General features: G+C 42.7%; 1 protein-coding gene across 1 annotated transcript in view; it reads left to right on the forward strand.

Moving 5' to 3' along the window:
• CEP70 (centrosomal protein 70) overlaps positions 1–21,515 on the forward strand; it is a 188,570-nt gene that overhangs the window by 111,619 nt on the left and 55,436 nt on the right. Inside the window, exons 11-12 of the mRNA XM_029605309.1 lie at positions 4,399–4,476; positions 14,537–14,657. Coding sequence (XP_029461169.1) covers positions 4,399–4,476; positions 14,537–14,657 — 199 coding nt within the window. The remainder of the gene's footprint in view (positions 1–4,398; positions 4,477–14,536; positions 14,658–21,515) is intronic.

Raw genomic sequence — 21,515 nt, forward strand, 5'->3', positions numbered from 1 at the left:
TCTCCGCATTCAGGCGAAAGTGATGGCCTCTGCAGTCTCCGCCAGACGGCTCCTCTGGTTACGCAATTGGTCGGCGGACCCGTCGTCAAAGGCGCGGCTGGGCACTCTGCCTTTCAAAGGTAAGTTGCTTTTTGGCGAGGACCTTGAGCAGCTTATTAATTCCTTGGGTGAGAACAAAGTGCATAAGCTGCTGAGGACCGCTCGAAACAATCCCGAGCGTTTATACCTAGCCGGTCTCGATTTCGGAGCCAACGCAGGTATGCGACTCGAGGGAGGGGTGTTTCTGCAAGGGCTTATTCTTCCAGGTCTCAATGTTGGTCTCAGCCCTTTCGAGGTCACCCGCCCTTCCGCGAGGGGGCCTCTCAGCATCCCACCCCAAAGCCCACTTCCCAATGAGATTCGGTCAACCCATTCCTCTGTCCCCAATCTAGGGGGTCATCTCTCCCTATTTTTCGAGGAATGGGTCAAGATCACGTCGGACTAGTGGGTGCTCGAGATCATCCGAGACTGTTACGCTTTAGAATTTTCTCGAGATCTGCCAGACCTCTATGTAGTCTCTCCTTGCGGACGTCTGAAGCGGGATGCGGGGACCCAAACCCTTACCAGGCTCCGGCAACTGGGCGCCATTGTTCCAGTTCCTGCAGACGAGATTGGCGCCGGCCAGTATTCCATCTACTTCATGGTACCAAAGAAGGAGGATTCTTTCCGCCCAATCTTGGACCTCAAATGGGTCAACCGGGCTCTCAGGGTGCTCCATTTTCGTATGGAGACCCTGAGGGCGGTCATCGCAGCTGTTCATCCTGGCGAATACCTGGCCTCTCTCGACCTAACTAGGCGTACTTACACATTCTGATTCGCCCCGAACACCAGAAGTACCTTCGCTTCCACGTTCTGGGCCAGCATTTTCAGTTCTGAGCGCTCCCCTTCGGTCTCGCCACCGCACCACGCACTTTACCATGGTCATGGTGGTGGTGGCTGCTGCTCTTCGCCGGGAAGGAATCTTGGTTCATCCTTATCTGGATGACTGGCTCGTGAGGGCCAAGTCGGAGATTCTCTGCCAGTAGGTGGTCGACCGGGTTCGTGCTCTTCTAACCTTCCTAGGGTGGATAGTCAACTTCTCGAAAAGTCATCTACAGCCTTCCCAGGGGTTGGACTTTCTGGGGGCGCGCTTCGATACTCAGGTCAGCAAGGTGTTCCTGCCCCATGCTCGGGCATTCAAGCTTCTCAACCAGGTACGCAACCTTATATCACTCCTGCTTCCGACGGTGTGGGACTATCTCCAGGTCCTGGGGACTATGGCCTCCACCATCGACCTCGTCCCCTGGGCTTTTTCGCATATGCGACCATTACAGAGAGCTTTGCTATCCCGCTGGCAGCCAGTGTCGGAACAGTTTCAAATGGTGCTTCCTCTGTTGCCTTCTACCATTGCCAACATACAGTGGTGGCTCTTGCTTCCCCATCTTCTGAGGGAAATGCCTCTTCGGACTCAACAATGGATCATTGTTACTATGGATGCCAGTCTCTCTGGTTGGGGTGCAGTCTGCCAGTCCCTGACCACACAGGGATATTGGTCCCCGGTCCAATCCCGCTGGCATATCAATCGACTGGAAACCCGGGCGGTTCAACTGGCCCTACAGGAGTTTCTACCTCTGCTCTGAGGCAAGGCGGTGAGGGTCCTCTCTGACAACTCCACTACGGTAGCTTATATCAACTGACGGGGGCCCGCAGAGTCGCTTAGTGGTCTTGGAAGCCAGTTGGCTTCTTGCCTGGGCGGAGCATCACCTGGATTGCCTGGCGGCCTCCCACATAGCGGGCAAGGAGAATGTACAAGCCGATTTCCTCAGTCATCAGTGTCTCGATCCGGGAGAGTGGGAACTCTCAGACGAGGCCATGGAATTGATCATCAGCAGGTGGGGTCCCCCGCACCTGGACCTCATGACGACTCTGAGCAACTCCAAAGCCAACAGGTTCTTCAGCCGTTTGAGGTAGTGGATGCCTTCGCTCTTCCTTGGCCCTTGGATGTTCTCCTATATGTCTTTCCTCCATGGCCTCTCATAGGGAAGGTTCTACAAAGAATAGAACTTCACGAGGGGCCGGTCATCCTGGTAGCTCCCGAATGGCCCCGCAGACCGTGGTTCACGGATCTGGTCAACCTGGCGTCAGACAGGCCTCTTCGTCTCTGCCATCCCCCTTGGCTGCTTCGGCGGGGTCCCGTATTTTTTGACCAGGCGGATCGCTTCTGTCTAGCAGCCTGGCTTTTGAACGGAGACGGCTGAGGTGAAAGGGCTATAGGGAGGAGGTGATATCCACTCTTCTCCAGGCGCTGAAGCCATCTACTTCTTTGGCTTATGTTCGTGTTTGGAAAGTTTTTGAGAATGTCTGTTCGGAATCGGGTGTCGCGGCATGCTCGGCACCGGTCTCCGTGGTTCTTTCTTTTCTTCAGAAAGGCCTATCTAAGGGGCTGTCCTTCAATTCTTTGTGAGTCCAAGTGTCCGCTCTCGGTTCTTTCCTTGGTAGAGTGGAAGGACACTCCTTGGCGTCTCATCCGGACGTGGTTCAGTTCCTGAAGGGTGCCAAACATTTACGACTGCCCGTCCTCCCCACCTGTCCATCCTGGAATCTCAATTTAGTCCTCCGGGCTCTTTGTGTGGCTCCATTCGAACCTCTCCGGTGGGCTACTCTAAAGGATCTTACGCTTAAAGCGGTTTTCTTGGTGTCCATTTGTTCGGCTAGACAGATTTCAGAGATTCAAGCATTGTCCTGTCGGGAGCCCTTTCTGTGGTTTTCGGATGCGGGAGTTTCTCTCAAGACCGTCCCTTCCTTTTTACCGAAGGTCGTTTCCTCCTTCCATGTTAATCAGTCAGTGGAGCTTCCTGCATCCTCCCTGGCAGACGTCGCAGGTCCTTCTGGGAGCGATCTGCACCGGCTTGATATGAAACACGTGTTAATTTGCTACCTTCAGGTCACCAATGAGTTTCGACTTTCTGATCATCTTTTTGTCCTCTGGAGTGGTCCAAATAGGGGCAAACAGGCTTCCAAGACTACTATTGCGCGGTGGTTGAAGGAAGCCATTTCCTCGGCATACCTTTGCCAGGGCCGGACAGTTCCTGAGGGCTTAAAGGCTCACTCTTTGCATTCTCAGGCTATTTCATGGGCGGAGAGCCTTTTGGTCTCTCTGCAAGAGATCTGCAGGGCCGCGACATGGTCTTCTCTGCATACCTTTGCTCGGCAATACCGCCTAGATGTGCACGCCCCGGTTTTCTGTTCTTTTGGGCGGCAGGTGCTTTGAGCGGGACTATCTTGGTCCCACCCGGTTTAGGAAAGCTTGGGTATATCCCACGGTCTGGATTGATCCGGGTACGTACAGGGAAAGGAAAATTAGTTCTTACCTGTTAATTTTCTTTCCTGTAGTATCACGGATCAGTCCAGACGCCCTTCCCTGGTTCTTTTCTCTCTGCTGTCTGCTCGAAGCTTTTCTTCCAAGTCTATGGATGAATGTCACTTATCATTATCTTATGGACACTGGAAGCATCTGTTTTGATGACCAAGGATATGCAAGAGCATTATTTTACAGAGTCCATTCCTTGTTGTTAATTGTTTCGATTGTTACTCTTTTGAGTATTGTTTGCTTGCTTGATCTCTTTTCTGGGTTGTTTGTTTTTTTCTGCTTTGACAATGGTTATACTGAAGGGCTACAGGGTAGGCTCTGTCCTGATATAGGATACCCTTTTCAGTTTTAGTCTGTCTCCATCTGCTGGACAGGAGGCTCAACCCACGGTCTGGACTGATCCGTAGTACTAAAGGACCGAAAATTAACAGGTAAGAACTAATTTTCCTTTCCTTCTTACACTCCTCCCCTTTCTCCTCACCCCAGTCCTGATCTTCCTCCTCATCCCCAAGGTCTCCTCCCTGTTCTGACACTTGAGATTACTTTTCATTGCCTAATAAAAACAAAATAAATTATACTAATTTAAAGTAGGTAAAACCTACTTTATTTTTATAATATAATATTAAAGATGGAGATATTTGCCAATTTGCTTCAGAATATTTTCATTTTTGCCATGGAATCTATCCCTGGACTGCCACAGGAAACTAGGGGACTGGGCCTCTACCTTAGACTTTCTGCGCCCTGTTGACAACATTGGGAGTGGGAGGGGAAGGGAATGAGGGGGCGACAGCTCCAACAGTGCCTAAGTGTGCCATAATCCTAAATCCGTCACAGATGGTGTGTATATAAAAGGGACACATTTTACAAGCTTGTACTAGGCACAAAGAAATGACGTATAGACCCTGCTTTCAATTGCCAGAAGTTTTTCTAACGTTTTTATTTTAAGTGTTATTTCTGATGCTTATTTCTTCTGAAACCATCACAGTTGAAGCTTTTTTTCTTTCCTGTAGACCTCACACCAAGGAGTTTAAATCTTATAAACAGCAGGTGAAACGGATGGAGAAAATACTTCTTCAGAATAAGATCAAGTAAGTAATTTTGTAGACTGTTATCTATAAGAGTATTTAGCTGAGAGGATAATGGAGCTAAGTAATATTACTCTTTGCATGTGCTAAGGGGTACTTAAGCACTTGAATTACTACTGCTAGTGGCAGTGAAGCCAAAGCTGCCCCTGAGTGGTGAGGCGTCTGAGTCTCTCTGGAAGATGCTGAGCTGCTTAATCAGGAGGGTCAACTCTGGTTCTTAAAAGCTGCATCCAAGTTTGGTTTTTCAGTATACCCACAAATGGCTTTCTTACCCATTACTTCCTGTAGCTGTAAATCCTTCTTTCTAACTCTGTTTCCTCACCTACCCTATTTGATTTCATTTCTAAATGCCTTTCCACAGAAGCTGAAGGCATTGTGCATCTAATAAAAGAGTTCGATAGAAGGCCAGTAAACTTCAAATACATAACATAAATTAAAATCAGACAAATGTAAACTAATATATTTATTATCAGTATAGTAATTGATACCATCAAAGCACCAAACAAATTCTAAAAAAAAGTGGAAAATGGACAATAAATACAGGATTAATTCATCAATAAATAAGTCTTCACATTCAATGCTAAAATCATATTTAAGGGGGCAGTCAAGATGGCCTACCAGACCGCTGGCTGGTGAGAGCGTTCCACGGTCTTTTTTCCCCTTTTGTGGTAGAGCCATGCCACATTCAGTGCGAAAGTGCTGGGCTAGGGAGCGCGAGACACCTTCAGCGCCCCAAGCCACTTCTACAATCAGCCCGATGGACGCACACCTAATTCGGAGAGGTCTTGATTCGGTGGAGACAGGCTTGTGGCAAGGTTCCCAGGAGGAAGAGGAAACCGGGGCCTTGCAAGAGCTCCAGACATCACTCTCCCCGATACCGCGTATAGCCCCAGAAAAACCCAGCCGAGGCACGGCTGGTGGAAAGACTTAGGGAAGAAGAACATGGAGCAGGAGAAGAGGTGCCATGGAAGGCTCCCATGAAGTAGAATCCGCACCTGGAGGAGAAGGGACATTAATACCATCATTGTCCGGTATGGAAGATACAGCAAGCGATGGAGAAATTCTCACAAGCTGCCCCGAGCCTCTGATCCTGGTAAGGCCTGAAAAATAACTCTTGAAGAAATATGGCAAGCAATCCAGGCACTGAATGAGAGTTTGAATCTGAGAATTAATCCTGTTATAGATGCACAGAAACAAATAGAATTACGTATGGACAAAATAGAAAAGAATGTTGTTGAGAAGTTTGCAAGTGTGGTGGCTTTAAAGAAGGAAGTTCTGGAAAGTAAAAACCTCCAGATTAATTTAATCAAGGAAAACAAAGATTTAACAAACAGAGTGGAAAAGCTGGAAAATATAAGAAGCAAAAATTTGAGGATATTGAATTTCCCCCAAGGAACTTTTAATATCTGCTAAAGATGCAATAAAGAAATATATGCTTCAAACCCTGAAGATAACAGAGCAAATGCTGCCAATAATTGCTAAAGCTTATTTCATACCACCTTTTAAAAAGGGACCTGTTAATCAAGAGGGGTTACAAGTATTATTACCAGCTTCTCCCCCGATGAACATATCGAAAATATTGGAATCCACAAATGAAACTCTGGAGCCATCTACAATGAATGTAATATTCCTTATACAATCCGATAAGGATTGGATTTTGAGACTCTATTTTCGACACCGACAAGAGTTGTTCCTAGGACATAAAATAAGTATATTCCCTGATATATCACGAACCACACGAGTTCAAAGAAAAGAATTCCTAAAGTTAAAAAATAAAGCACTAGAAATAGGAGCTTTTTATTTGATAAAATTTCCTTACAAATGTATTTTGAAGTATCAGGGTAATACACATATTTTCTTTACTCCAGATCAGGTCTTGAATTTCCTGGCAAATAAATCACTAGTGATTGTGAGTTCGGCATGATTGTGAAAGTACCGTAGAAAGCTTGTTGTTATGTACGCATAAATAATGATACCTTTCTGTACAACAGTCTGGTTAGCTTGTTTCTGATTAAGGTCTAAATAATATTTGCTAGAGGTTGAGAATCTCCCTTCCCCCGCTATAATGAGGACTTGAATGGAGTGAATTTATTTATAAATTTAGGTTAAGGAAGTTATTTTCTTATACGATTGTGAAATTCTCCTTTTCTGTAAATGCATTTTTGAAAATGAATGTATTGATAACTTTAAAAAAAAACAAATAAATAAATAAAATACAATTTATACTAAGGTGTTAAACCAGATTGAATCGACAAGTTAGTTCTTCTCAGACAATGCTTCCCTACTAATTGATTTCTAATTTTCAGAAGTTAGAAAAAAATACTGTACCTAGTTCTTGTTAATTTAAAATGTTTAAAAGATTAAATACTTAAAAAAAAAAAAGCTTCCTGGTGTGATCTTAAATTTCATCTGAGTTCTTTAAATAGGATGGACCCACATCATGTAATGCTTTAAAAGTGAAACATAAAATCTTAAATTGAGCTTAAGCAGACATAGAAAGGTGATGCAGTACCCTCATTATAGGGGAGTTTCAATCTCTGACAGAACAATTTGAATAAGACAAGTTGCCAAATTCTCTACTTGCTGGAGTTTACGAATACTGTTTAATGAAAAAACCATTTAAAGTACATTACAGTAATCTAAGTGTAATAAAACTATGACATGCAATTCAGTTTTTAAACTTGGGGGACGTATAAGGTTTTCATGTATCATACACAGTTTGCCAAAGAAAGACTTGGCAACTCTAGTGATATTCATTTCCGTATTCAGCTTGCAGTCTAAAATGACTCCCAAACTCTTCACCTGAGATTTTAATGAGACTAATCCCATCCAGTACTAAATTTACCTTTGCTTCATCAATATCAAAATTGCTTACCCACAAAAATTAATTTAGATGGCTTTACCTTCAACTTGTTTTCATTCATCCAGATATAAATATAATAGAGGCATTGATTAATGTTCAAAACCAACTTAGCACTATTAGAACTTGCTGGACAAAAACAAATGCATATTGACAAAAAAGTGGAAATTCTGATATTTCTAATTATCACTTAATGGGTGCAAATAGATATTGAAGAGTGCTGAAGACAGCACTGACCCTTGAGGAACTCTACAATTTACGAAAAGTGGAGGTCTTGTTTTTTTCAGATGACTTACTGAAATCTGATATAGAAATGACCTAAACCAATTTAGAATCCCACGGTGAAGACCAAGTTTATCCAATTTCCTTTTTAGAATTTGGAAATCAATAATGCCAGATGCCTTTAGATCTAATAAAATCAGTTCAGCTGTTCTTCCCTTATCTAAATTCTGGTCTCCTATAGTCAACTGGCAAGACTAAATAAACCTTCTTATTGAATTCAGCTTGAAAACCGGATCAAGAAAATCTGTTTTAGGTAGATGCTCCAGCATAGACAACTCTCTCAGTTATCTTAACCAGAAATAGCAGGTTTGACAGGGTTCTAAAGTTATTACATACATTAGGATCAAAATTGGTGACAACTTCATAATAGCCTGTACTGTGGCACTTTTCGGAATGGCAGGCACAGAGTCTTCCGCAAGAGAAATATTCACAATAAGTTTTAGCTGATTCCTTGCATTCTTATTTGCTGCTTTCACTAAGCAAGGACAGAGATCTAATAAACCCATAGAAAGCCTTAGTTTCATCAAAAGAACCATCAGATCGGTATACTCTATTAAAAGTATCCCAGGGAAGAGAAGAAAGTAATTGTGTTTGGGTTCATAATGGCTAAAAGGATTTTAGTCCCATCAGAACTGGTCAATTCATATGAATTTTAGAAATTTCATCTTGAAAAATTCAGCCTTTATCTTATGTCAAGGATTATCCTGCACTGGTTGACTGATTAAAAGCTGGGCATATAAGGTCTTTTACCAGCTTAAAAATCTCTCTAGATTTATTTTCAGCTTTTGCAGGTTGCTTTGTCTTCTAATGTACTTTTGCATCAGTGTCTCCTCAGTTCTCATTTTGGCCATTTTAACTGACATAATTCTTCAGTAATCCAAGAAGCAGGAATAGCTGAGGAGAGAGCTATTCATATCTATTTTCAGGTGCTGCCTTATTGAAAACCTCATTCAAGTTAATATCCCATAACCTCACCAATTCCTCTACGAAGAACCATTTTCAGAAATAACGTACCCAGGTTATTCACAAACAAATGTGGATGAAGCTTGGGCCAAAACATAATTCCTTTTCTTTCTACTTCACCAGTCCAGAACAGTTGGGTTTAATGTCTTTTCCAGCTGATGGAGGCAAGTTTTACAAGTCACAAATGGAGAGTCCTTCAGCAATTTCTACTACATTAAGATTTCAGATATTTTACTTTTGGCTGCTAGTGTATTTTCAAATGTCAGACCGTAGCCGCTATTGTGCTGTCTGTGGCAACAAAAAGTCTCAAGGAACTGATAGAATTGCTTGCACAGGCTGTCTCTGGGAAGAGAAAGTAATGGAAAACACAAAAAAGAAAACAGATTCACTCAAATTAAGATCATTTGAAACTGGTACTAGCACAAAAGGGATAAATAATAACTTAGATACCTACGTGGATCCATTAGAATCAGTGGTTTTACTGGTTGATTTAGAAATGGCAGCCATCTTGGATTCAGCTCCAGCACTGCTCAGTGGTATATAGTCAAAGAGTAGGAACCTCTGAATTTAACCCCCAGAGAAAACACTCAAACTAGGTCAATCAGGGTTTATTTCTGCCCTAGCTCTGGTGACTATTCTGAAAATTTTTAAATTTCTACATCAAGCTTGTGCGTTAACTAGACAAGATGAGGTAATAGACACCTCAGGTTCTATGCCTCCAAGGCTTCAGGAACAAAAATCTTTATTATTGGCAAACCTTCTAAAAGAACAAGCTTTCTCCTTAAAGAATTTAGTAAAAATTCCCCACAGCCAAAGGAAATTACAAATATGTATTTGGAAGTTGAGTATGGTGGAAGCAGTTATGATTCCTTAGAGGAAGGAAAAAATTATTCTAAGGGAGAGGAATATCCCATAATTCATTTATTTCACAAAGAAGAGATGACAGCATTAATTGCTCAGGTGAATGCATCCCTAAGACTTACAGAATATAAAGATGGAAGAGAGCCCGGTCCAATAATAAAGGGTATATGTAAAGCATCTACGGCATTCCCACGTCATTTAGAACTGGAGAATATGATTTTGTCTGAATGGAACTCACAAAAATCCAGTTTTAGAGATAACATTTATTCAAAGCTATCTCCTCCATCTTTGGAAGTACAGGAGTGTTTAATGCAAATGCCACAGGTTGATGCAGTGGTCGTAGTGGTGACCAAGGAAACAACAATTCCGGTAGAAGGGGCGCTGCACTTAAGGATCATCAGGCTAGAAAGATAGATCTCTTACTAAAGCATGTATTTTGGTCAAATACTTTTAACTATTCATACGGCGAGCTGTACAAATTGTGTCTAGAGCCCTATTAAGACAGAGACAGTAACTTAATGAAAGTGATGAAGTTCTGCAGCTTGAATCTGCCGTGGCTTTCTGAAAGTCTTTATGATCTTATAAGAGTGTCATCAAGATCTTTGGCTCTAGCAGTGGTTGCAAGAAAATTACTATGGCTCTGACATTGGGCCCCCAGTTCCTGGTCCAAGATGCAACTATCAAGATTGCCTTTCAAAGGATGGCTACTATTTGCAGATGAGCGGGAAAAGCTAGCTAAGAATGTTGAAGATTCAAAACCACATAAATTGCCAGAGAATTGTGTAAGATCATATTTTAGGCATAACAGAGATTGTGGTCAATTCCATGATTCAAGAAGATATAGATCTGGAAGTCAATTCACTAGTCAGAACTAAAGGAAGATTTCAGTCCTTTCAAGGAGCCAGAAAAACAAGAGCTGTGACAACCAGAACAGCTAGCACACTTCACGGGGAGTAGCTTGCTGGTTACGGTGGTTACTACTCCTAACCAAATAAGCCTGATACTTCACTTTCAATGCCTATCCAGCATAGCTCTCTGCTTCAACGGAAAGGGAAAAAGTCTGATACTTCATGCATATCCAGCACAGCTCTCTGCTTCAACGGCAAGGGAGGAAGACTGATACTTCACACATATCCAGCATAGCTCTCTGCTTCTATGCCAGGAGGGAATGAAGAAAAGTGGATCTTTATACAGACAACAACCAACAAGGACTGAATTACATAGACTGGGTAAACAAGCATGGGTGTAGCTTGCTTATTGCGGCGGTTACTATCCCTAACTAATTAAGCTAGATATCCACTTAGATGCAGTTCCAGCACTGCTCTCTGCATTATAGTGGGGGTGGAAGGGATACAGAACCAAAAGGTTACTAAGGGCCAAGAATAACAGATAAGTATGAGAGAGGAGAAAAAAAAAAAGAGTGCGAAGGCTTGCTGGGCAGACTGGATGGGCCGTTTGGTCTTCTTCTGCCATCATTTCTATGTTTCACAGATCACTTTTTGATAAAGCCAATAGGCAGACCCCATTCAGCTATTTTAAAAAGAGTCAAATTCACATTACCTCAGGTCTTAAATATCATCAAAAAAAATTATTCATTACAATTAGCAACAGGATTGGATACGTTTCTGGAGGAGTCGTCCATAAACTGCTGTTGATCAAGTTGACTTAGGGACTAGCCACTGCTATTACTGGCATTAGCAACATGGGATCTATTTAATGTTTGGGTACTTGCCAGGTACTTGTAACCTAGATTGATCACTGTTGGAAACAGGAAGCTGGACTTGATGGACCCTTGGCCTGACCCATTATGGCAATGTCTTATATTCTTAACTTCTTATATATTATGCCTTCATTATTTCACCAAGTACAATACCAGCAAAGAAAGCTGCAGTTCAGTCAACACTATCCATATTGCTAATGCTAGAGGCAATATGTCCTGTTCCATATCAAGAGCAAGGACAAGATAGTTCAATTTAGTTTGTATTTCCAAAAAAAGATGTCTCTTTCAGACCAGTACTGGACTACAAATGTTTTAAAGTACCACATTTCATAATGGTGATACTTTGTTCAGTTATATTATTGGTAAGAAAAAGTAAATGTCTTGTTTCATTGGATCTTTCAGTAGCCTATTTTCACATTCCAGTTCAAGAAAATCATCAGAAATATCTTTGCTTCTGTGTAGTCGGGGAAGCATTTTCAATATCTAGCACTTCTGTTTGGGTTGGCAAAGCCATAAGAACTTTCACCAAGGTTATGGTGGTGGTAGCGGCAGCATACTTAAGAAAAAAAAGGGATAATTGTGTTATGTCGTCAGCCGAGGAGGTCGACCCAGCCTTACCCCTTCCGGCCACAGTCCAATGCACTACAGACCCACAGGGGCTGCCACAAAGTCGAGAGGCCTACCCCTGCGGTCGGGACGCCGTTGCAGCAGAAGCCCCCCATCCTCTAGATGCGTGCAGCGAAGCCAGCCTTTCTTTTAAAAGGATCAGCACAGGAAGGCCGGCCTACTACCACTGATCTCCGCCCCTTCCTGGCGGTATTTAGCCTGCCTTTGTTTTCTAGCTCATCGAGTTAGCAAGGATCGTTGTTGGATGGAAAGCCTCCGGTCTGAGCTACTCTGCCGTTTCCTTGCTGACGGTGGAAGCTCTTTCTGCCCTTCGGGGTATTTCTCTAACCTGGGTACCCGCTCCTCAGGGGCCCTTTACTTTCTTTCAGGTGCCTATCTGGAATCAGGTACTCGCTCCTCGAGGGCCTGCTCTCCCTGGCTCGGTGCCTGTATTCAACTACTTCTGCCTGCTGGGATCTCCACCTATACAGCCACCAGTTAGTGAATAATCTAACATTATCAGTTTGTCTCATCTACAGCTCTGCTGCATTGGGAACCTGCATCCGGAACTCCCTATACCATCTCTGTGAGACGGGTCTCCTCTGCCGAGGGTCCCTGGACTTGTGGACTGCTACCTCTGGATTACCTGACTACTGCCACCTCTGGTGGAACACATCAGCTGTATAATAAAAGACAAATGTCTGTGTTTGTGTGTTCCGAGTCTAGCCTAGTAGTGTGGCTCCCCACGGGGTTCCTCCCAGTGGGGTGGTCATCTCCACAGTACCCAAGAATCCATTCAATCACCTTCAAACCATAACAAATGGTCCATCCATATCTAGACAATTGATTGATCAGAGCCAAATCAATTCAGGAAATAACTGAATTCTCAAAGGCAGTGGTAGCTGAGATCTGAAAATGGGTAACCGCCAACAGACTTGAACTATATCCCGGCAAAACAGAGATACTAAATCTTGATACAACTTATACAGGCTAGGAGATCTGTTTCAGTGTTGTGGTGCTTCCTGAAATCTGATTGGAATTTGTCCAGAATTTACCTTTCCTTCACAAGGTCTAGCGTTGAAGGAAAGCTAACTTTTTCAAGGATTTTGTCCAGGAGTGTGATATTTAATATGGGCCTAAAGTTATTTAGGATTTTTAGGTCTAGGTAGTATTCCTTGAGGAGTGGATGAACAGTGGCCTATTTTTAACATGGCAGGCATAACACCTTCAATTAGGATGGTTCACCAATTTGGCAATCCATTTAGATAGGCCGAGTTTGTCTGCTTTGACTGGTTTGGCTAGTCAAAGGGACTCATTAGCTGGATGAAGGGCTGAGATTGAAGAATATCTGTATTACTTGGTCATTGGTGACTTCTTGAAACAGAGTGAGGCATTGCTGGATTCCAAATTGATTTGTCTTGTGGTAAGATGTTTGAATCATTTGGGCTTGCGCAAATCTGAAATTTTTGGGCATCAGGTTGGGCAAGATCTCTATGAATTGTGAATAGTTCCTTCATACTGTTGTGATAATTGACAATTAATGATGAGTAATACGTTTTCATTGCAAGGGTTACAGGTTTTTTTAATAGTTTGCTTTGTGTGTGATGCATTTCCATCTGTTCTGTTCAGAGACTGTTTTGAGCCACTGTTCCCCCTGTTTTCTCATACCTTGCTTGATAAAAGTAGGCTTAGTGAGGGAGTAGGCTTGGCCAACAGGAACATTGAAACATGATAGCAGAAAAAGACTGTATGGCCTATCTAGTCTGCCCATCCACACAACCTACAGTACCTGAATGTAATCTGCTTTGAAGTATCAGAAAGGCAGAATATAGATTAAAAAACAAAAGCTGCTCAACTTTATGATCCCCAACATTCCCTCAGAGATCCCTTAGCTTGTCCCATGCTTTCTTGAATTCAAATGCTATCCTTGTCTCCATCGCTTCCATGTGGAGGCTGATCCATGCATCTACCACCTTTTCTGTAAAAAAAAATACTTACTTAGATTACTCCGGAGTCCACCCTCTTTCATTCTCATCCTATGACCCCTTGTTCAAGAATCTTTTTTTCAGTACTCCTAAGTCTTTAGCCTTGTTTCAGGAATGCACAATAAATCCACAGCTTGATCCCTATACTACCCCTACCTCCATCTTTTTATTTTCCAACTCTACAGTTTTAAAACAGACATCACCATTGTAATGCATGCTATAAGTTGCTTGTTTGTTCAAGCAACTTTATCCCTAGCTCATTTTGTATTGACATGATGAAGGTAAGGGAGCTCCCAAAGCTACTCCCAAACCTAATTTGCTGGTCCCAAAAAAGTATTGCCTGCAGCCTAATTTTGACCATTATTTGTACATATCCAAATGGACTAACATGGTGACTACACTACTTTAAGTATATCTATAAAGAATGTTTATGAGATTCACTTAGATACACAGCAGATTTATTTACATTTTTTGGCTCGCCAGAAAAGCAGATCTGTTCAAGAAACACAGGTGACCCTGCACTAAGACAGGTTTGCCATTTGCTGTAGAAAAGCATGAGTGGTAGCCTGCATGACTTGGGAACAAATAGCACAGATTTGGAAATGAGTGTTAATTTCAGTTTGAAAGAAGATCATGTCTGTAGGGCATTACTGTAGGATAATTGCAGACCTTGATTTTTTTGTCAGTTGTCACTGATCTAAAGGTATGAACATATTTTGGTATTTGTTCTTTGCTGACATGTTTCCTGCTTGTTTAGAAGTGAGTGTTTTACTATATTCCCTCTAGATATAGCACTAAGGGACTTGTCAGAGGAGAAAAGGTGGATGAGAAGAAAGAAGAATCTGAGAGTACTAGAGTGGAACATATAGACCAATTAAAGGCCAAACTCTGTAGAACATACCTGAAGGTACATACACAGCTTTTTATACTCAGTGCTCTGGGTTTCCTGGGTAGGCCAAATAGTTCATATAGCTGTCATTTACTATGTGATTAACTTGAGCATTAGTGCCACTGGCAGCAGGCACTATTATGAGACAGCTGCATGTGTTGATAGATGTTACAAGACAAAGGTGAGGGATTCTGACAGTAGGACATGAACAACTCTTATAATGCCTGCTGTTGAAAGCACTATCAAAAATGGAGGCATAGCCTCGTGGTTAGTGTAGCAGGTTGAGAACCAGGAAAGACCAGGTTCAGAACTGCTTCTTTCACCGACACTCCTTGTGACCTTGAGCCAAATCCCTTCATGCTCCATTTCCTCAGATACAGTTCAATCTTAGGGCTTGATTTACTAAGGATTTTCTTCCTGTGTCTATGGGAATAATGCTTAGTAAATGAGGCCCTTAGATTGTAAGTGCTCTTGGGCAGGGAAATATCTACTGTACTTAAATTCACCTGCCTGGAGCTTGTGCTTGGAAAGGCAAATAAATTCAAATCCACTATTAAATAGAAATAAAAGATAAAAAAATATAAAAGCAATAAACTGTATCTTAGTGGCAAAATCCAGCAAACTGCTGCAGTCCATTCCTAAAGTGAATCTAACCCTTTATAAGAGAATTGCTGGGTCTTGAGGAACCGCTGGGTATAAGCTGGTGGTACTGTTTGTAGTGCTGGTACCTGAAGTACCATTCTGATGGATGCTGGATTTTCTACGTTGGAGCAAAGGGCTTTCTGAGCCAACTATGATTTGCTGCCAGTTATTTGTGGGCATAGCTTTTTTTTTAATGTATTTTGTTTTCTCGGAGGCATTTTAGACTATAAATCTGTGAACAGCACAATCTTACTATAAATAATGCATACTATTTTCTAACCTTGGGAAGGTGGGAAGAAATCTATTTGCATAAAGGCAGGGGAATTCCCAGTTTGTCTTATCACTTTATGTATATAAAATCTTTTGTTCTCCGCCTAGGCCATTCTGTGTTAGGCAGGCTATAAATCCAAATAAATGGAAAATGGGAAACCAGTTGTCCTACCAAAAGAACTCTTGATTCCTACCTGCTGTTCTTGAAGTATCTGACACTGAATAAATGGCCTTCCTCTGCAGTCAGGCAGGCCAAGGCACACCAGTGGGTTATGCACTCCTACCTACAGATGGAGACTGAGTAAAAGCTGACTCGCTGACATCTCTGACATATAGCTCTGACCCAACTTCAGCCTGCCAGTATTAGAACATAAGAACATGCCATACTGGGTCAGACCAAGGGTCCAGCAAGCCCAGCATCCTGTTTCCAACAGTGGCCAATCCAGGTATAAGAACATGGCAAGTACCCAAAAACTAAGTCTATCCCATGCTACTGATGCTAGTAATAGCAGTGGCTATTTTCTAAGTCAACTTGATTAATAGCAGGTAATGGACTTCTCCTCCAAGAACTTATCCAAACCTTTTTTAAACCCGGCTACACTATTCTCCGTCTCCAGCAGATGGTAGACATGCCCTTATGAGGAGTGCTTGTGGTAGAAAAATAAAACAAAAAAAAAAACTGAGAAAGGAGATAGGCAGGCGTCTGTCTCACTTTTATCAAAGGTGAGCCCAGATTACGAACCATTGGGATCCTGGAGATGGTAAGGGGCAGCTATGCAACTCTCTACAGAAGAGAGTGGTTGTGGAGACAACATTAAGGAGGCTGTTGGATTTGAAGACCTTAATTCCTATTCCCAGATCATAAGAAAATACGAGGCACCATTCCATTAATTTTGTCGTTCCCAAAGAAGAGGAGTGGAATTTGCCAGACTCTAGTTTTAAGATGGGCCAGGTTATGAATAAGCTATATCCTCTCACTGCAGAGAGGAAAAAGCTAAAGACGCCCAGGGTGGACAAAATGGTGTATGCAGTCACTAGAAAGACTACTATCCCCGTAGAGGGGAGCACCGAATCTCAAGAATGCACAGGATTGGAAAATCGAGTTTGTACTCAAGCAGGCCTTTGAAGCATCTGGTTTGGTGTTGCAGTTTGTAGTGGCATTGTAATAATGGCAGGTCTGTGTGTTTCTCATTGTATCCTGGAAAGTTCCTTGTGGAGGGCCAGAACAGATTTAGAAGCAGCACAGATGGAACAAGAGAGCAGTGTTCCTGGTGGATGCATCATAGGATTGGGGTGCACTTTGGATAAAAGTATGGCCTACATTGGTGTTTCCCAACCCTCTCCTGGAGGCAGGCCTAGCCAGTTGGGTGTTTAGATTGCCACAATGAATATGCATGAGAGATATTTGCATACCTTGGCGATGCACAAGATGAGCCTACAGGAAATGCTAACACCACAAATGTTGACTACTGTGGGGCCGGCTGGTACACAAGGAGGAGCCACAGAATGGCTCCCTTTTTTTCAGGTGGAGTGTTGTGCAAGTCTTTCCATTCAACTAATGCCGGTGGGATGGAGTCCATTGGAGGCTGCATGGGCCTCTTCCGCCGCCTGTAGGATGGGGTCCAACGGCAGCCGCATGGGCCACTAGCTGCCCTTCCACAGTAGAGACCGCCCTCCCGGCTGGGCTGCCCCATGCAATTGCATGGTTTGCACACCCAGTAATGCTGGGCCTGTTCAACAGACCCTTGGAAATGGAAGTGGTGAAGATTGGAGAAGGGAGCTTTTGGTCCAGATTTACAAAACTGGTAGCAGGGAGAAGCCTGGAAACTACAGGTTCAGTTAGCCTTACCTCAGTGATGGGAAAACTAATGGAAATGCTTTTGAAAGAAAGGATAGTGAGCTATCAACAATGCAGTGAGTTGCATGAGCCGAGACAGCATGTTTTTACCAGAGGAAGATGCAGGTAAGACATATCTGAAATAAATAAATGAAATAAATATCAGACAAATTTGATAGGTTGACTAGAGAATTAGATCAAGGAAGAGCACTTGATGTGATTTATCTGGATTTCAGCAAAGCTATTGATACTGTCCTGCATAGGAAGCTCATGAACAAATTTGAAAAGCCTGTGAATGGTCCCAAGGTGGTGGAATGGATCAGAAATTGACTGACAGACAACAGCGAGTAGTCATAAATTGAACCTGCTCTAAGGAGGGAAGAGTGATAAGTGAGTGTCTCCGGGATCAATTTTGGGACCAGTTCTGTTCAGTATTTTTGTGAGTGATACTGCAGAAGGATTAGAAGGAAAAATGTGTCTCTCTTTTTTAATTACACTAAGATCTGCAACAGAGAGGCACACCTGAGCATAAACACATAAGATTTGCCATACTGGATCAGACTAATGTCTATCAAACCCAATATCCTTTTTCCAGCAGTGGCCAATCCAGGTCACAAGTACCTGGCAGGATCTCGAAAAGATAAATAGTGGATTTCCCCAAGTCCACCTTAATAATGGTTTATGAACTTTTCTTCCAGAAACTTGTCAAAACCTTTTTTAAACTCAGCTACACTAACAACTTTTACAACATCACCTGGCAACAAATTCCAGTTTAATTATGTCACACAATTTGTGTTGAGTAAAAAAAATGTTTTCTTCTATTTGTATTACATATATTGCCTAACAGCATCATTACATGTCCATTAGTCTTTGTACTTTTTGAAAGAGTAAACAACTAATTTTCATTTACCCATTCCACTCCACTCATTATTTTATAGACCTCTATCCTTATTCCCCCTCTGCTGTCTCTTCTCCAAGCTGAAGAGTCCTAACCTTTTTAGCCTTTCTTCATAGGGAATTGTTCCATCCCCTTTATCATTTTGGTTGCCCTTCTCTGTACCTTTTCTAATTCTGCTGTATCTTTATTTGAGATGTGGTGACCAGAACGTCACACCATTTATTTATTTATTTATTTAATTAACTTCTTTTACTATACCGACACTCAAGACCAGGTCTTATCGTGCCGGTTTACATTAAAACATGGGGAAACCAATTAACGTATAAGTAGAAATGAGAAGTTACATTAAAACAGGGAGAGTAAAAACATGGATGTCTGAAGATAGGACAGAATTAAACTATAACAGAAATGTGAGATCAAGAATCAAACAATAAGTTAACAAAATTACAAACTATAAATTAACACAAAACAATAAATTAGTAAATCAGAAACATGGATTATAATCAGCAGATATATACTTGGTATGTCAGATGGGAGGTGGCGGGGGGAGTGGGGGGAGGGGGAAAAAAGGTGGGTTGAGGTTGGGGGGGGAAAGGGAAAAAGGTAGGGAGTGAGGGGAGGGATAAAGGGTGGGTTGAAGGGTGAGAGACAGAGTTGGTTGAAATGGATTCCTTCAACGGTAGGCTTGTGTGAACAGCCAGGTTTTAAGTTTTTTTCTGAAGGTTAAATGGCATTGTTCCTGGCGTAAGTCTTGAGGAAGCGAATTCCAATGTAGCGGACCTGCTGTCGAAAGTGCTCGCTTGTGAATGGAGTTGTGGACTGATGATTTGTTGGGAGGGGCCTTGAGCTTACTTTTGTAGGCAGTTCTTATTGGTCTTGAGGATGTATGTAGTTCCAGAGGGAAGGTGAGTTGGAGAGTGGATTGTTGGTAGACCGATCTGTGGATGATAGTGAGAGCTTTGAAAAGTATTCTATATTGAATAGGAAGCCAATGTAAGATTTTTAGGATAGGTGTGATGTGGTCCTTGCGCCGTGTGTTTGTAAGGATCCTGGCCGCTGCGTTTTGCAGCATCTGTAGAGGTTTGGTCGAAGAGGCGGGGAGACCGAGTAGAAGAGCGTTGCAATAGTCTATCTTTGAAAACAGTATTGCTTGAAGCACAGAACGGAAATCCTGGAAGTGTAAGAGCGGTCTTAGATGCTTCAGGACCTGTAGTTTGAAGAAACATTCTTTAGTTGTCGCGTTAATGAATTTTTTGAAATTCATTCTAGAGTCAAGGGTGGCTCCAAGGTCTCTGACATGGCTTGCTAGTGGGGTTATTGTGTTATTGGTGAAGGGGTGGTTATCGCTAGGGGAGATAACCAGGAGTTCCGTTTTGGACGTATTTAGGACCAGGTTGAGACTCGAGAGAAGCTGGTTGATGGCTTGTAGGCAGTCGTTCCAGAAATTTAGAGTTGAGGAGATGGGGTCTGAGATGGGGATTATGATTTGCACATCGTCTGCGTATATAAAGTGGGTGAGGTTGAGGCTATTGAGCAGCTGGCATAATGGAAGTAGATATATGTTAAACAGGGTAGGGGAAAGAGAAGAGCCCTGTGGTACTCCTTGTTTTGACGGGATGGGGTGGGATTCTTTGTCGTTTATTTTAACTTTGTAGTGCCTGTTGTTCAGAAAGGATTTAAACCAGAGCAGTGCGGAGCCAGAGATGCCTATTTCCATTAGACGGCTGATGAGGATGTCGTGATTTACCGTGTCAAATGCCGCAGAAATATCGAGTAGGGCTAGAAGGTATGATTGTCCCTTGTCAAGGCCCATCAGGATGGTGTCCGTTAAAGAAAGAAGGAGGGATTCTGTGTTTAGGCGTTTCCTGAATCCGAATTGAGAAGGGTATAAGATATTGTGGGAGTCCAAGTAGTCGGTGAGACGGAAGTTGACAAGTTTTTCCATTATTTTAGCTATAAAAGGTAGGTTTGCGATGGGGCAGAAATTTGCTGGGTTGGCTGGGTCCAGATTGGGTTTTTTTAGTAAGGGTTTCAGCGAAGCAATTTTTAAGGAGTCAGGGACAGATCCTTGATTGAGGGAACAATTTATGATGTCTGCCAGAGATCTGGCAATGGTGTTAGGAATGGTGAGGAGAAGTTTGGTTGGTATTTGGTCCCAAGGGTGAGACGAGGGTTTCATTTTCTCGATAATTGATTCTATTTCCAGTGATGATGTAGGTTCAAGAGATACTAGCGTCTGTTTAAGGATAGTAGATGATGGATTTTGGCTAGGAGTTTGGCTGGGGGATTGTAATGCTATGGATGAAGTGTTGGATGTTGCCAGTGGGCCAAGTAGGTTTTTGACTTTGTTGTCAAAGAAAATCGCCAACTCTGTAGATTTGTTTTGGGCTTCTTCTTCTGAGAAGGTAGGGGAAGTGGGAGTGGTGAGGGCTGCCACATATGAGAAAAGCGTTTTAGGGTCGTATAAGAAACCGTGTATTTTTTTGGCATAAAAATCTCGTTTGGTGCCGGTGATCGATGTTCTGTAGAAGCTCATTGCTGTTTTGTAAGAAGCCAATGATGTGGAGGAGGGGTCTTTCCGCCAGCGTAGTTCCTTGTGTTGTAGATCTTGTTTGAGTTTTCTTAATTCCGTAGAGAACCAGGGTTTTTTGTTCGTGCGTGCTGGGTTGATAGTTTTGAGGATAATGGGCATATTGTGTTTGCTACTGCGTGTGTGATTGTTTGCCAGGAATTAATTGTGGTATCAGCATCTGCGAGGTCCAATTTGGATAGGTCTTTGGCAAGGCTGTTGTTGAGAGTGTCCATAGAACAAGGTTTCCTGAATTGGATGGAGGATTTGGGAGCAATAGGGGTCTGTTTTTGATTAATGGCTAGTTTTGTAACTATCAACGAATGGTCTGACCAGGGGATGGGGGAGCAGGAAGGTGGGGAGATGGTATCATTTGTGAATATCAGGTCAAGCGTGTGGCCTGCCTTGTGGGTGGGTTTATTTATGATTTGATTGAAACCCATTGCCTGGAAGGAGGAAAGTAGGGCTTCGCAATTGGAAGATGGGGAGGGAGAATCAACATGGATGTTGAAATCTCCTAAAATGATAGCGGGTGAGATGGAGTCGATATGTTTGGCTATAATTTCAATGAGTGGAGAGGGGTCGGCTTCTAGGAGCCCTGGGGGGGCGTAAATAAGGCAAATTTGGAGTTGGGAGGATTTGAATAATCCGATTTCTAAT

The sequence above is a fragment of the Rhinatrema bivittatum genome, chromosome 6, assembly GCF_901001135.1.
Source record: "Rhinatrema bivittatum chromosome 6, aRhiBiv1.1, whole genome shotgun sequence".
Lineage (NCBI taxonomy): Eukaryota > Metazoa > Chordata > Amphibia > Gymnophiona > Rhinatrematidae > Rhinatrema > Rhinatrema bivittatum.